This window comes from Natrix helvetica (assembly GCF_964273705.1).
Source record: "Natrix helvetica genome assembly, chromosome: 10".
In the NCBI taxonomy this organism is placed as follows: domain Eukaryota; kingdom Metazoa; phylum Chordata; class Lepidosauria; order Squamata; family Natricidae; genus Natrix; species Natrix helvetica.
The window spans coordinates 22,603,247-22,618,063 of record NC_138561.1 but is presented as its reverse complement, the minus strand read 5'-3'; the positions used below and the strand labels follow the sequence as shown (position 1 = coordinate 22,618,063).

The 14,817-nt window shown below is 46.2% G+C and overlaps 1 protein-coding gene across 7 annotated transcripts in view; it reads left to right on the top strand.

Moving 5' to 3' along the window:
• The window catches only part of ANKRD11 (ankyrin repeat domain containing 11), a 116,341-nt gene that overhangs the window by 84,139 nt on the left and 17,385 nt on the right, over positions 1-14,817 (top strand). For all 7 annotated transcript variants that reach the window (XR_014176224.1, XM_081963081.1, XM_081963079.1 and 4 more), the window contains one exon: positions 4,797-4,935. Coding sequence is in view for 6 of the 7 variants with exons in the window: in XM_081963081.1 (XP_081819207.1) it covers positions 4,797-4,935 (139 nt within the window). In the remaining variant the exon portion in view is untranslated. The remainder of the gene's footprint in view (positions 1-4,796; positions 4,936-14,817) is intronic.

Genomic DNA, 14,817 nt, shown 5'->3' with positions numbered 1-14,817 from the left:
AATCTCTTGAAGATGCAGGTGTGACTTGCAGTTTTTAGGAATGCTGGGAATGTGATCTCCAGAATGTGATTTCCGCTGCTTTCCCTTGTTTCCTAGCAGGATGGGCGTGACAAGACTTATCAAGAGTAGATCTTCCACGCTTGCCTACCTTCCCTGTTCTCGACCTGTGCAAAAGAGCACACGCTGTGTTCGCAGAGGACCGAGCAAAGCTGATGAATTGGCTGCAAGGAGGGGCACCAGTCCTTCTCTGCTTCCTAGTTATCTGCATGCCGTGTGCCGGAACTATGACTGGGGGGAAAGGCAGCTGGTCACGAGACCTTGCTGTGCGTGCACTTCTGGAGCGCAGCTTTTAACTTGCCTTGTGTTTGTCAACACTTCCCAAAGGCTTCGCTCTGCGTGGCTTCGTCTGCTTGACTCTGCTCGCTTGGGAGGAGAATCCCACTCCAAGCCTTGGCCAGAAACCAATGCGAGACTGGTGTTAAGCTCAACCTGCCTTGTGGGATGAGCCATTGGTGAAGCATGGCTTCCCCTCAAAGCGAGCAGGAGAGAAAATAGTATGTTCATGATTGACTGAAAATCCCATCAGGTCCGTGCCCCCCCCCCCCCCGGTCCCCGTCCCCAAGTTATCTGGCCTTTTCTCTAGATATTCCTCTCTAGCATGTCACACTTAGCCAATTGGAAGCTGTTGTCCTTGCAGCAAAAACATGCCGGATTGTGTGAATTTTGATTTTTGTTTCACAGAATTAAACGTATGTATCACCTAGGCTTTGATAAACAAGCTAGCAGGAGAAATATCTGCAGTTTCTCACCACTGCTGTTTTCCATCTGCTTCATTAAATCAGAAAATTGAAATCTTTCTTTGTAATATGCGTTAAAAGGGGTAGAGATGTTGTTAGTTCTCGGAAAGGCCGTAGGACTTTATAACATGATGGAAGCATTTGGGCCCTATTCCAACTTCCATTTCCATCATCTTACATCCACAACCTGATTAGCTATAAGGGATGCTGGGGATTGTAGTCCCTTTGCTAAGTAAAAAAGCCTTCCTTCCTTCCTTCCTTCCTTCCTTCCTTCCTTCCTTCCTTCCTTCCTTCCTTCCTTCCTTCCTTCCTTCCTTCCTTCCTCATGATAATTGTAAACGGCAGTCACAATTGTTTGGTGGAACTGTTTAACTGGGAGTTAAGCTTTCTTTTATCTCGTTCTGCAGAGTTTTCGGCAATGAGTATATCTGTTCCTTCAGATATAAAATAAAACTTTATATGGTTGAAGTCGAAAAAAGCCGGACTAGATTATCTGCCCTCATGGTTGGGGTCATATTGGGACCTGTTTAATACTATCCCAAAGGTGTCTGCAGAATGAATAATTCATCAAAATGGTGAAACAGGTGTTTTGTGTAAGCTGTGCCCTTTTTTGCATGTGTGTGGGTGTGTGTGTGTCAAGCATTACAATGCTGCTGGTGCCTAAGAGTAGATATACAAGCCTTAACCATTATACTGTTTTTAATTGTTAGCCACCCAAAGTTATATATATATATATATCTGGGATGGGTAGCATGTACATTTCATTGATTGATTGATTGTGGGAATGAGACTCCCTCTTACATAAGGTTCAATTTACCCATAAAGAATTAATTTTTCTTGATAGGTCTCCCTTCTTTTCCCATAAGTTATTTAATCTCTTTTCAAAGTCTGCTAAATTAGTGGATGTTACCACATCCATTATTGAAATGTAGATAATACTTCGCCATGCTATCCTTTTAAAAATATTTATTTCAAAAGAATAACCTGGCAAACTTGCTTCCACGAACTATGGTTTCATTAAGTGGAGAAAATAGAAGATGGGATGAGTAATTTTGATTGTAGAAAGGATTCAGTGTAATTTCTTTCCCAAGATATTGAGAGCATGAGGGATTTTCACTCACTGAAAGCCATTTTTAAACAATCGCAGTTTGGGGATTGTGATTTTGGATATGTATATTTAGCACAACTGTTCTTGTTGCTGGCATTCTGTGATTCTTAGCCTGGAGCTTTTTAAATTTAGAGTAACAGTTGGAAGGGACCTTTAGAGGTCTTCTAGTCCAACCCCCTGCTTTAGGCAGGAAACTCTAGACCACTTCACACAAGTGGAAATCCAACATCTTAAAAATGTCCAGTGTTGGAACATTCACAACTCCTGGAGGCAACTTCTGTTCCACTGATGAATTGTTCTCACTGTCAGGGAATTTCTCCTCAGTTCTAAGTTGCTTCTCTCCTTGATTAGTTTCCACCCATCGCTTCTTGTTCTACCCTCAGGTCCCTTGGAGAATAGTTTGACTCCCTCTTCTTTGTGGCAACCCCTGAGATATTGGAAGACTGCTATCATGTCTCCTCTGGTCCTTCTTTCTATTAAACAAGACATACCCAGTTCCTGCAACCGTTCTTCATATGTTTTAGTCTCCAGTCCCCTAATCAACTTTGTTGCTCTTCTCTGCACTCTTTGTGTTATTCATTTATGAAATCATGGCTTCGGGTATTTAATCAAAACTTCTGCTTTTTTTTATATTTGCCCATCCTTACGTACCATCTGGGCTTTAATGGCATATCAATCTCTATTCTAAGGCAGTGTAGAAGTATTTTCAAATCAGCTGATTGGGTCATCCAATCCTCAGGAAAAACATGTTTAAACATTAAGTACTAAATAGTTCCTGAGGATAACTAATAGTTATTGGGCACTCTGCTTCCAAAACATTTTGTATGGTAGCATTTATCCCTAATGTGTTTCTGAATCTGTTGACTTAAGTGTTTGAGTCATAGGTTTTCTTTAAAAAAAAAGCAACACCTCCAGGTAACTGATCTAGATACCTAGTTCATTATAACAAGATGTCTCTAACCTAATGAGGTTTGGAAACTCTTGTTAAGGCCTTCCAAAATAGCAACCTGCTTGCAATCCAGAGTGAGTCAATAAATCAGGATTAAAAAAACACACACAACCCTGGATAATGAACGTATTTCTAATTGCACTTCCCATGATGCAAACATTGGTGTGTACTGTTATTGGAAAAATGCAAGCCTTTCACTTTGTTCCATTGCTACCGATGTTGATGGGATTTCATCTAAGGGAGAGTCTTGGGGTCGGCGTGGCAGTGGGGCTCGCAGATTCTCTCTGGATCAGAGAGCTGGTACGTAGCCCGCAAGCCCAGCACTCCAGGGGCTCTTCAGGGCTCACCCCGTTAGCTGAACCCCCAGGAGTTTTGTCTTGGCAGCACGAGGCAGACGTGGCTTATTTTCCCAGACATTTTAATAAACTTCTTGATTTTTTAAAAAATGCCTCCTTTTTAAATAGTTGTTTTGTTTTATTATGGCTTTTTTGTTTCGATATTATGCATTTTAGTGGTAGTGTTTGAATATTTTTGTTTTAAAACTTCGTCTGAATGTAGTTTGTTGTAAGCCGTCCTGAGAAAACATGGCTTTAAACCAAACAACCAATTGAAAAGCAATCCCTGTTCAAGCCCACTTCATCTCTGCAAGGACCCAGCTAAAAAGCCTGAAGGCCCAGTGCAGACTGTCAACTTCAGCTATTTCTGTTTCTTGCATGACCACTTAGAGAACCTCCTGTTTATTTTGAATTTGTGGAAAATGTAGTTGGAATAGTTGGCCAGTAGTTGGCCACAAGCCTTGATTTAGAAAAAGTTTAGTAAGGGCACCTGGTAATCAGGCAGTTTTCAAAATATCCCCAATCCACAGCAAGGAGCAGGGTAGCTAAGCCATTTCCAACAGCCCACCTAAAGCCATAGAGAGTCAGTACAGATAGCACTGGGCAGTTGTGCGCATGCAAACGTAAAACTTAGTTTTTAAAAGCATATCCCCTTTCTTTTTGGTTACTTTAGACAAGCACAGATGGGCTGTTGTGCAGGAATAGACACCATTTTAAAGGTTACCATTAGATCAGGGGTCTCAAACTCAATTTCATTGAGGGCCACATCAGGGTTATGTTTGACCCGGTGGGGGGGGCAGAGTGAGTGTGGCCAGTTCGATTTCACGCATGTTGGGGGCACCTATGGCAGTCTTGAGCGCTCTGCCAGCAAAAACGAGCTCCGTTTCCGGCTGAGACGACTTCCTACAACCCTCTGGCAGCGAAAATGGAGCTTGGGAGGGCCTCACTGTTTCCAGGGTGGCCCCAGGGGCCAGATCTAAGCACTCTTAGACCAGGGCCTTGAGTTTAGCAACCCTGCATTAGATCGTCTACGCAGAGTCCCTATATTCGCTTCCCTTTCTTCTCATTTGGTTGTGATGGATCTTGATAGCCCCGGGGTGGTGGGGGAGTGCAGAGCTGCAGGTGGTCTGTGGGCAGCACTGTAGTGCGCTCCAAAGGCCCCTCCTCTGAGATAGCAAAAGAGCTGCCAGAGACACCTGTGAGAGCCACATTGGGCAGGTGGGAAAACTCCCTCCACCTGGAGGAGGAGGGGGGGGGGACAGTGCAAGCGTGCAGCCCCTTGCTTCCCATGCATTCCCATGCATTCACTCTTCTGTCTGTGCTTTTATGCAGCAACAGAAGCCCCATGGTTAACCCTGTCAGCTTGGCCCAGTCGCCATCGTTTTGAGACCACTTTGCTAAAAAAAAATACCACAAAGTGGCACCTTGAAGTCAGAGGTTTGATAGCCATCTTGCAACTGCCGTGAACTTGTGGAATGTGCAGACAAGCGTACATTTATTTTTTGTGGGCCGTAGCTTGAGAGCAACTTTGCTTAAGAAAGTCAACCTTGCTGATAGCAAATATGAGGGCTTTTGTGAAAATCCTGATTTTCCTGTCTCTTTTCTAGGATAAAGATAAAGTTTCTCTAACCAAGACTCCAAAATTGGACCGGAGTGATGGTGGCAAAGAAGTGAAGGAGAGAGCTACAAAACGGAAATTACCTTTCACTGTTGGAACAAATGGAGATCAAAAAGATTCAGATACAGGCAAGAATATACAAATTATATTATTTAAAACCGGTCTCAAAATTGAGTGGTTTTAGACAAAGGTCAAGTCTCTAAAAAGAATGCAGAGAAATACATTCAACAGCAAATCTGCACCCGTTTTGATAGGCATTTATTCTTTTAATACTCTCTGAAATCTTTACTTCTTTTATGGTATTTTTCTAGTCTGTCAATTGGTATCTTTTCAGGAGTGCCAAGAAATTAAGCTATGCAGTTTTTGAGATAAAACGTATAATCATCAGATTATCGTTTTGCAAGCATAATCGCTCTGCCACCTACCTTTTAGCCCTTTTTGCTGAATATCCATACATAAATGGTGGAACGAGTGTGGTGTGTAGATTGTCACCTGTTTTATTCTGTCATACACCGAGAAGCCACCGTTGGCCCTGAGCACTCTTCAGTAGCTAAATGTGTCCCACAGATGGCAGCTTGGCTTCCCATAAGGCACCCCCTTCACTGGAATTTAGCTGTCTGCCTCTGCACTTCCAACGCTCCCCCCTCCCCCCCAGGGCAAAATGTGCTGCTCAGTCCATCCAAAGTGAGAGAGCTGAAAGGCTTCCCTGGTTGGTGTTTTCCTCTGGGTCCTTTATAGCCAGATCCATCCCCTTGTACTAAGAAGGAAAAGCCTTTGCCTTTTCTTAATCCCCCTGGCTCAGGAAGCGGTGGAAATGGCAAACCATCTCTGTGGTAACGTAAAAGAACAAATGGAGATGAAGTTTGGCTATTTGAGGAGGGCAACCCAGCGCCTGGTTTAGTGTGGTGTTGCCTGAGGATCCAGCTGCAGTCAGCATCATTTTCATGGTGTAATTAGTGGGAAGGCTGTCATCTCACAGGAAACACCGTGATCCTTAAATATTAACCCAAATCATAAACTGCTTGTGCTTTTAGGTAATGGTACCTATTGTTTCTTTTTGTTGTTTTGGATTGTATGGCTAGAAATTTCACGACAACTTTAATGGCTTCTGAAATATGGTTTTGCAGGCTCAGGAGCAGTTGCTAGATTTCACTCTGCGTGATAATAGTGCTCATTTTGGGGTTACGTATGTAGAACTCCTAGTTCAGCTGACTGCTTTGTTCTATAATATTCTAATTCCATTCTAATAGTCCTAAAAATCACGCAGGTCAAAACAATAGTAGTAAGAGGTATCTGGCAAGAATTTCTCTTTCCTGACCTCTGAGTATTGCACTTCTTAGGTTGCTATGCTTTTACATTTCCCAGCAGCCTTCAAAATCGGCTAGAAATAACTGGCTTGTTTTTCTCCTATTCTCTGCCAGCTTATTCTGCATATGATTATATCTGATGCATCCAGGACAGAATGAAGCAAAAAAATAATAATCAGAGGCTGCGAACATATTTTAGAAATTCTCTTACTTCTGCAGCCTCCAGCAACTTTTCTGCCTGTACTGAAGAGAAGGCCTGGAGCCCTTCCAAGTCCACCATGGGTACTCTTTGTGCTTTAAATCCGGTAAGGGAGAGGCCTTATCAGCAGAAGGAGGCAGCCCTGCCTTTGAGGAGAGCCGGCCGGCGGGCGGGTGAGCGGCTGGGAGGGGAGGCGACCTCCGCAGCCGTTCCTCAGCAGAAGCTGCTTCCCCAGATTCAACATCAACTCTGGTGGGCTGCTGCTTTTCTTGGCTTCTGGCTGAGTCAGAGAGCTGCCCAGAAGATGCCAGAAAACTCTGGCTTGATTCGTGGGCTTTCTTCCTGTAAAGGCGTATTTGCGGTTTGCTTGTTTTTTGCTCTCTTGTTTTGGGAAGGCTTACAGATGTCTGACAGACAGACTCCTCAAGCTAGCCCCCGGAAGCCCCCAGGCCCTTCAGGCCACTGGAGAAGGTGGCCATGATGGTTTCAGAGGGGGGCAATGTTCAGACTGGAAGCGGGCAGTGGTGCTTCAGGTCCAGCATAGGGTCCCACTCTCCGCAACGGCTGGCTTCTCTTCAAGACACCGGGCCTTTTCCTAGGCTGGCACAGCGGCCCCCAAGCTGAGGAAATTGGTGGTTAAAAAGGTGGCGGCAGGGCTGTGGCAAATCACCCATCCTCTGTTATCAGCTTCTTCATGCCTCAGCTCAACTGGTTGCTAGGCCTGCCTGGCTTCCATGGGACCCCCAGAAAAACAGCCCTGTTTGCAATTGCACATCTCGAAGGGTCTCCTGTTTGGGAAGGCTGGCCCCTCGCCCCAACAACATGTTTAGTAGTCTTAAAGCGGAGGCTGGGCAGCTTTGTCATCTTTCACAGCTGTGAGGGCAGCAGCCGAGGGCTTGTCCAAAAGTTGCCACTCAGTTCAAATGTTTAATGTAACAGAGCAAGAAAGGGACATTAATTAATTCATGTATTTAATTATTTTCTGTTTATCTAAGTTCTACCTAACTACTCTTGTCACCACATTTCCTTACACACACACACACACACACACACACACACACACACACACACACACACACACACAGTGGTATTCAGCAAGTTCTGACCAGTTCTGGAGAACCGGTAGCAGAAATTCTGAGAACCGGTAAATGCCACCTGTGACTGGCCCCGCCCCCATCTCTGCCAGCTGATGGGGAGGGAATGGGGATTTTGCAGTATCCTTCCCCTGCCATGCCCACCAAGCCACGCCCACAGAGCCGGTAGTAAAAAAATTTGAATCTCACCGCTGACGCACACACACCCTAACCATTATACTATTCAAAAACTACATTTGGCCCAAGCCTCAAGAAAAGTTATGCACTTCAAATCCAGCAAAACGTAATAGATTTCCTGAATGAATGAGAAAAGCTGGAGTTGTGGAGCAGCAAATGAAAAACTTTTCCTAGACGCCTTAGAAGTAGGAAATGTGTGCCTTAGAAATACTTTCTGTTTGCAATGTAAAAGCTCTTTTCAGAGACACAAGGCAGGAAATGACGTGTTCCGCTGGTGATTTGCAGAATGCGCTGTCTCTATTTTTGTTCCACTTTTGCTTCAGAAGGGCAAAACCGTCATGTTACGTCCACAGGATGAGCAGCAAAAGCTAAACGTTGGTTTTCATATCTCCTAAAGTGGGAAGCGCCAAGGAATTCAGCCTAAGCCAGCTAGGAAGGTTATTGCACCCAATTAACACTATGAAAACTCCTTAGTTTTTCATTAATAAAACAAAGGCATTTCAACTTTATGATGTCCTTTTGCTTTCCAGAATGTCTAGAAGCTGCTAATGCATACTTAAAGCATCAGTTTAACAGTCTGTTGAAACGGGGGGGGGGGGGGGGTTCCCTATTTGGAAATCAAAAGAATATCTGAGGGGAAGGGCAATTTGGGTGCCAGCCTCAAGGGCTCTTCAAGGACCCTTGATTTCTCCCACTGCTCCCCCAATAAGGAAGGGTTGGTTGGGCAGGAAGCATCACCTCTGTTCTCAGTGCCCCCGGCTTTCCCACCTACCCGGTCAGCTTGCTCAGCCTTTCCGCCACCTTCCCTGCCTTGTTCACCTCTGGCCTGCCCAGCCTCCGTGTCTCCCTCCCTGGCTGGTGCCATTCCTCTTGCCTGATCTTTACACACCTTTCTCCTTCACCTGGGAGGGGAGTGAGCACAGAAGAATATTCATTGTTTAAGGAAGGCAGCAAGTGCTGGCTGGATTGCATAAATGAATGGAGAGGTTATAATAACTGTAGGAGCCGCCCAGCCCAAACTGTTGTCCTATGCACCAACTATTTGCCAAACGGGGGTCTGTTAAACCAGGGGTTTACTCTAAATTGATTTTCCAGAGTGATGGGGGTTGCTGATCATTTCAGTGGAAGGATATAAAAAGCTGTTGTGAAGGTGATGGCCTGAAAAGCTAAAAGCCAGGAAGAATTTCATTGGCTAATGAGTGTGTTGCAGCCCTTGCTTTCCTGCTGAATACCTGGGCTACTTTTTCTAGTGTGTTTACCTCTTACTTTCCATATCGATTATTATTGGCTGATCTCTTAGAAATTGCCCTGTTTCTGTTTGTGTCAAGCCAGAGTTCGCCTTCAGCGTTCTTAAGAGTTGGCCACTCTTGAGAATTTGTGGAGATGGAAAAAGGGAAATGCATGCCAAGCCCACACTCTCAGTGGAGGAGGGGGCTCCGTTTCCCAAGGAAAGAAAGGCCGCTCTCTGTCTTCACTTGACCAGCCCTTTGGGGAGGGGGAGGGGGCCCTCAGGGCAGAGAAGGAAATGCTCTTTTGGGGAGGTTGGAGTTGGCCATTTGGAGCAGAGCAGAATGCAGCAGATTTTGCAGTCGGTCTTCCTAGGTAAGATCAGCGCCTGGAGTGAAACCTTTACAGGAGGAAACCTTCAGAAAGCAAAATAGAATGTGCCAATCTGGCCAAGGGCCGGCCGGGCGTAGTTAGATAAGGTGGATCATTAACCTTCCTTTCCAGCAGCTGCAGATTCCGCTCAGGCCTTAAGCTGCTCTCTTTGAACCTGCCCAGCTGCTCCCATCTCCCGCCCACCCACCCCCCTTTCACCCTTTAGCCCGTATTCTGCAGCTTCTCGGTTGATCCCTGTTTCAAGCAGGTGGTTTGCCGAAGGTGCCTTGCTGCGAGACAGCGGCCTTGCCTGGAACAATATAGCTGACTCAAGAATCCTATTCGGTGCCCTGCTCTTAGAGAGCCCAGAGTTGTGCCTGGCACTGGATTGAACATGCAGGCAGGGAGGTGGGGGAAAATGGACTCCTGGGCAGGGAGGGAGAAGCTTCCAGCTCCCCTTGGAACCACTTCGCTACGGGACAAGAGTTACACAAATGTCGAAGAAATAGTCAAACAGAACCATTCAAGGAGGCCAAAGGAGAACAAAATAAAATTATTTTTAAAATTATTTTAAATAATTAAACTGGATTGTTGAATTGTCTTCCAATGAATTGTCTTGTGGCGAGTTGTCCCATTCCGATCAACATGAACACGGCCTGTTCTGGTGGGGGCTTAACAGGGTTTGTCTCCTGAACCAAGGTTTGTCATTTGGGAGGGTAGAGATGGTAACTATGTCTATAACAGCTGCAGATAAGAGTGGATGGAGGTCGCTTCTTTAGATAGCTTTTCTTTCTTTCCTCTTTTGCTGCCTCTTATAGAGTTTTCTTTTGTCTTCTTTTATAGTTCTGTAATTTTGTGTAAAATTTTCTTTTAATGTATGTATGTATGTATGTATGTGTGTATGTATTTAAAAACATGGTTTGCTTCTGTTAGAGAGCTACCTGTTCTGGAAACGTATATACTAGTTAGTATAAACTACATCCCTAAAATTGGCTTAAAATCTCAATAGCCCAGGAGGCGCTGCTGCTGCTGCCGCCTTCCTCTGATGGTCCCTATGGGGAAGCCTCCCGTCCTGCCAGGCACGTCAGGCTGCTGCTGCTGCTGCCTTTACTGCACAGGAGGCGTTTTAAGCACCGGCTTTGTACCCTTGGGGAAAAGTCGGGCAAAGCCGGAGCTGACTCCTTTACAGAGGTCGAGCTTGGATGCAAAATGGAATCTTATATTACAGAATTTGAGAATGGCAAAGAAGGAAGCTTCCAGCTCCAGATGGTGGGAGAAATGGCCTTGCTTCTCTCCATCTTCAGTGCTGCTGGGGTAGTAAAACAGGCTGGGCAATAGTCCCTCTTGCCCCAGTTTGGCCCTGTTCTATCCCCCCTCCCGCCCCAGAAGGGAGCATCAGGAAAAAAGGGGGTGAATAAGTGTGCGTGTGTGTTTGTGTACACATACATCTATATCTATATCCATCCCTCCATTGCATTTCTTGGTCCTTTCAAATAATAATTAAATCTGTCTTCTAGTCTAAAAGCCTTCCATGATTGCGGTTACTTTTACAATTAGAAAGTTTGTGTGTGCTTGGTTTTCCCCCTCTAAAAGCAAGGAGTATATGTGACTATTACATTTGAGAATTTCCCAAGAAATTCTGATGACACGGAAGCCGAATATACGCAATCTCGAGCATTTGTTCTCTGCGACAGGTTTTAAAATAGATTTCAATGTATTAGGAGCAGAAACCTGAAGGAAAGATTTTCAGATATTCACATTGGTACATAATGCATGGAAAAATACTCTGTCTAGTTGCAAGAGGAACTTGTCTGCCTTCTGGGTGGAAAGATGGGCTATAAATGGAATAATAATGAAGAATAATTAAGTGCATGGGAGCTAATTTCTTCCAGGCCACACAAGCTCATAAAAAGATAATCAAAGCTGACAACAATATTGTTATGCCCTGCCTCCCCTGAGCTTCCCCGCCAAAAGTGAGGTCACGTCTTCATGGCCTCGTCTACCACCCGGCACTCTCAAGTGTAGAGCTACGATACCCAAGCAACAGTGTGCTCCTTAATTGAAGCGTCACCCTCTCTGCTTTGAAAAATGCTTTGGAAGGAGAAGGCCTGTTGGAGACAACCTGGTTTACTCATCTGAGCAGGCCTTGGTGGTCCTCCGTGCTGACCGCTGCCTTAGTGAGTTTGCAATGCTTGGTGAATGAGAGGGATTCTCCTCTCCTTTGACTGAAGTTGCCCCCCAAAGCTGCTCAGTCTGGCACCTGAAGGGGAAGGGCAGTTTGGTTTCCATCTGTGTTTTTACTGATAGTCATGAGCTGCCTAGAATCATACAAGTTAGGTGGCCATATATGTTCTGTCAGCAAGCAAGCATCTTTGCCTTGTTGATTATAGGTTGAACTGGTTCTTTGGGAAGAGGTTTATTAGTCACTAGCTGGTTAATGGTATGGAGAATCACGAGAAGCAGGTTGCTGGCTGGTTGAGAAATGTTTTGGTGTGCAGGAGTTTCACTTGTGTGTTTTTTGTTGCTGACTTCAGTGTCGTCCACGCAGTCGTTGACTCGGGTGGGACTGTCTTGCCCAGCCCTTTCTTCATTGTGCTTGGCTTTAAAAAAGGAAAAAGGAAAATGTCAAAAGGTTGGCTCTTACCTAGCAACCAAAGAGAATTAATTAAATATTTCAGACCCCCCCCCTTTTTTTTTAGGCCACACCCCGTGATGCTGAGTACTAAAGACCAGGCTCCATCACCCACAGACACCAGGCCACAAATGATCCTGCCCTTCCCTGGCACGGTGGCCCTGAGAAGCTGGCGGTGGGAGGAAAAAGCTGCCTGCTCACCAGAGTCCCCATGGCTTCCTTTTTGAAGCCTGAGCGGAGGAAGCAGAAAGAGTCTGACGGGGTGTGTGTGTGTGTGTGATGATGACGATGTCATTAACACGGCCTCTTCCTTGTTAATACTCTTGTGAAGAATGTTGACTATTTCTCACTTTTGGAAAGGGATCAAAAGTGATTTTGGTTCATGGGCAACAGGAGGCCTAAGGAAAACATTTCAGATTTCCTGGCAATGGGTGAATTTGCAGGAACCAAGCAGGGATAGGAAAGATTGCATAAAGCCATGGAATGGACACGTTTCTGATTTTATTTCAGCCATGACAAATGGTCCAGGTTTTGAAAAGCCTATCCAAGCACCCAGAATAGTTTTAGGCAGTCTTTGTCTCTGCAAAATAGAACCCTTGTTGGTCCAGACTGTTGGTGGATGAAACCCGGTCCCTGGGGTCGTTTCCAATCCCAGCTGCAGGATCAGAGCGATATTTGGCCAACCGCTTCTACATCCATCTGACACACCCCGTGTGGTCCATGGTCACCTCTGGACATCAGGGCTTGAACCCCCTTGAAATGATTGCTGCTTATGTCCGAAACTGCCGGTTCAGTTTCCTTGAGACAAAACACTTGAAGCGCCTTTCAATGAGAATGAAATTGGGGCCCCTAGAAAACTGTCCCGCTGAGAAATCCGTTGGAAGCCGTGGAGCTGGGCTCCCTTCCTCTCTGGGCCTGAAACGGGATGGCCGGGAGCTTTAGGCTGTGGGTTTAAATAATATCACTTTTGTAGTCTGCCTATGCAAAGAATGCAGCCTTCCTATATTATCTGATGGGAATGTTTGTTTGTGTTTGTTATAGTTTGCATTAGGATTTGCTACTATGTCTTATTTTTTTTCTGGAGAACAAAATTCCCACATAAACAGCCTGCTTCCACCCTGCCCCGTTTCAGTGTTTTGGCCCCTCGCTCTGGTCCCCACACTGGATTTAGTGCATTCTGCTGCCTTCGAACTGGTAGTGCTACTGTTTCCCCCCCCCCCCCCCCCCCGCTTCCTTCCTTGGTGTTGCTTGAAGTCTGTGGCCTTCAACTGGTCGTCTTCCTGCTTTCTCTGCTGCTTCGTGCTAAAGATCCTGCTGCATTTCCTCCCACTCTAAATTTGGGTGTTTTGCACACTCTTGATGGAAGCCTTGTGTTCTCTACAGAAACCGCATTCAGCCAACTCTTAGGACTCTCTCCTGGCCCCTTCCAGGCCCCCTGCAGCATCCACGGCTGCCTAGAACAAGCTGCAGTGTAGGATTCCTCCTTCGAGGCCTGGCTCCCTTTGAGTAAAGCCCACTTCCACACACCTGCACCGGCATTGAGCCAACGCTTGGCATTCTGTGGTGCGCCAGAGTCCCTGGTAGAAGAGCCACTCGTGTTATCCTTTCTCCCTCGTTCTGTGTACCATTCTGGTTTCTTTTTGTTGATCTTGCTTTGGCTGCGCATCTGGAAAGCTGTTTTTCTGAAAGGGGGATCCTTGGGGCCAAGAGAGAGAATCTTTCTGCTACACTGGGGAAGCGGATTTGGGAGATCAGCAGCCTGCCTTTCTGATGTCGCCCTTTGCCCTTTTGTAAGCCGCCACGAGGCGCTTCTCCCGCGCTCTTAAGAGTAATGGGAGGGCTGCCTTTTCCCTGGCCTAGCTCTTTCTCCCTGCCTTGACTTGCTCTCTGCCATCAGCCTCCTCCTTCCCATTGAACACAAAAGAGACTATTGGGGGCCAGTTGAAAGGGACCTTCGAACCTCTCCCATCCTCAGAGGCCTCTTCCACACTAAACTTTAATTTAACTTCGTGTGAAGCATCTGAGGTTTGTGGCTTCAAGACCCTCGTTTGCCTGGACCTTGTCTTTCTTTTTTTTTTTTAAAAGAGTAGCTTACTAAGCCTTAGTGCTCTCACGAGAGCAGGTCTCCTCTTTTCAATTCAACGTCCCCTTCACGGCCTGAGTGGGGCAGGCCAGGGAGGGGAGAGCAGCTGGTGGGGCCAGAATGCCTTCCCTGCTGCCCTGATCCTGGGCGGTGGGTTTGTGCCTGGGATTGTTCAGGAATCGCCTGCCGAGGGGCGTCTCTGGTGGTCATACTTTGGGATGGGCATGTGCAGCCCCACCAGCCCCCTGCATGCTGACATCTTGTGAAAAGCTTTGTCCACACGGCAGAAGGTTAAGCAGGTTAGGCCGCCTTGGTCAGGTTGCCCAAAGGGATTGAAGAGCCTTAGCAGGTTTTACAGTTGGGAAAAAGAGAACATACTTTGGAGGAAGAGTTTCTGAGGACAGGCGCTTTGCTTCCTTTGAACTAAAAGGCCTGAGGACCCTGTGAGGGGCCTTTCTCAGAGCCCCCCATAACACAACCTAGGGCAGGCATAGCTGATGGACTGAGATTTATTTCTGAAGAGGAAATTTCTGGATACATAACTTCCATCCAGCTGGATGACATTCTAGTAGTGCATTTAGTGGGATCCAGTTGGAATCAGTTGGCACGGCTGTTGGGTTAGGAAAATGAATTCCAAGTCAACTTTGAACTAATTTTTTACTTCAGAAATTTCTGCACTTCTGGAAGCCGCAGAGAAGAGGTCAGCAACCTGAACTTCGTTGAGAGAGTTTTTAGCACACAGCATTCTGTTGTTCTTGGCAAAACTTGGTTCTGATTCAGGAAGGCCTCTCAGCCTCCTCTGTGGAGGTTGGAGTAGCAAGCTTTGGTCACCTAGCAGGGAGGGGGAGGGGGAGGCTTTGCCCACCTCCCAGTTTCCTGCTCCCCTCCCCCAGCAGATGCGAGTTTTTTCCTTGTCCCC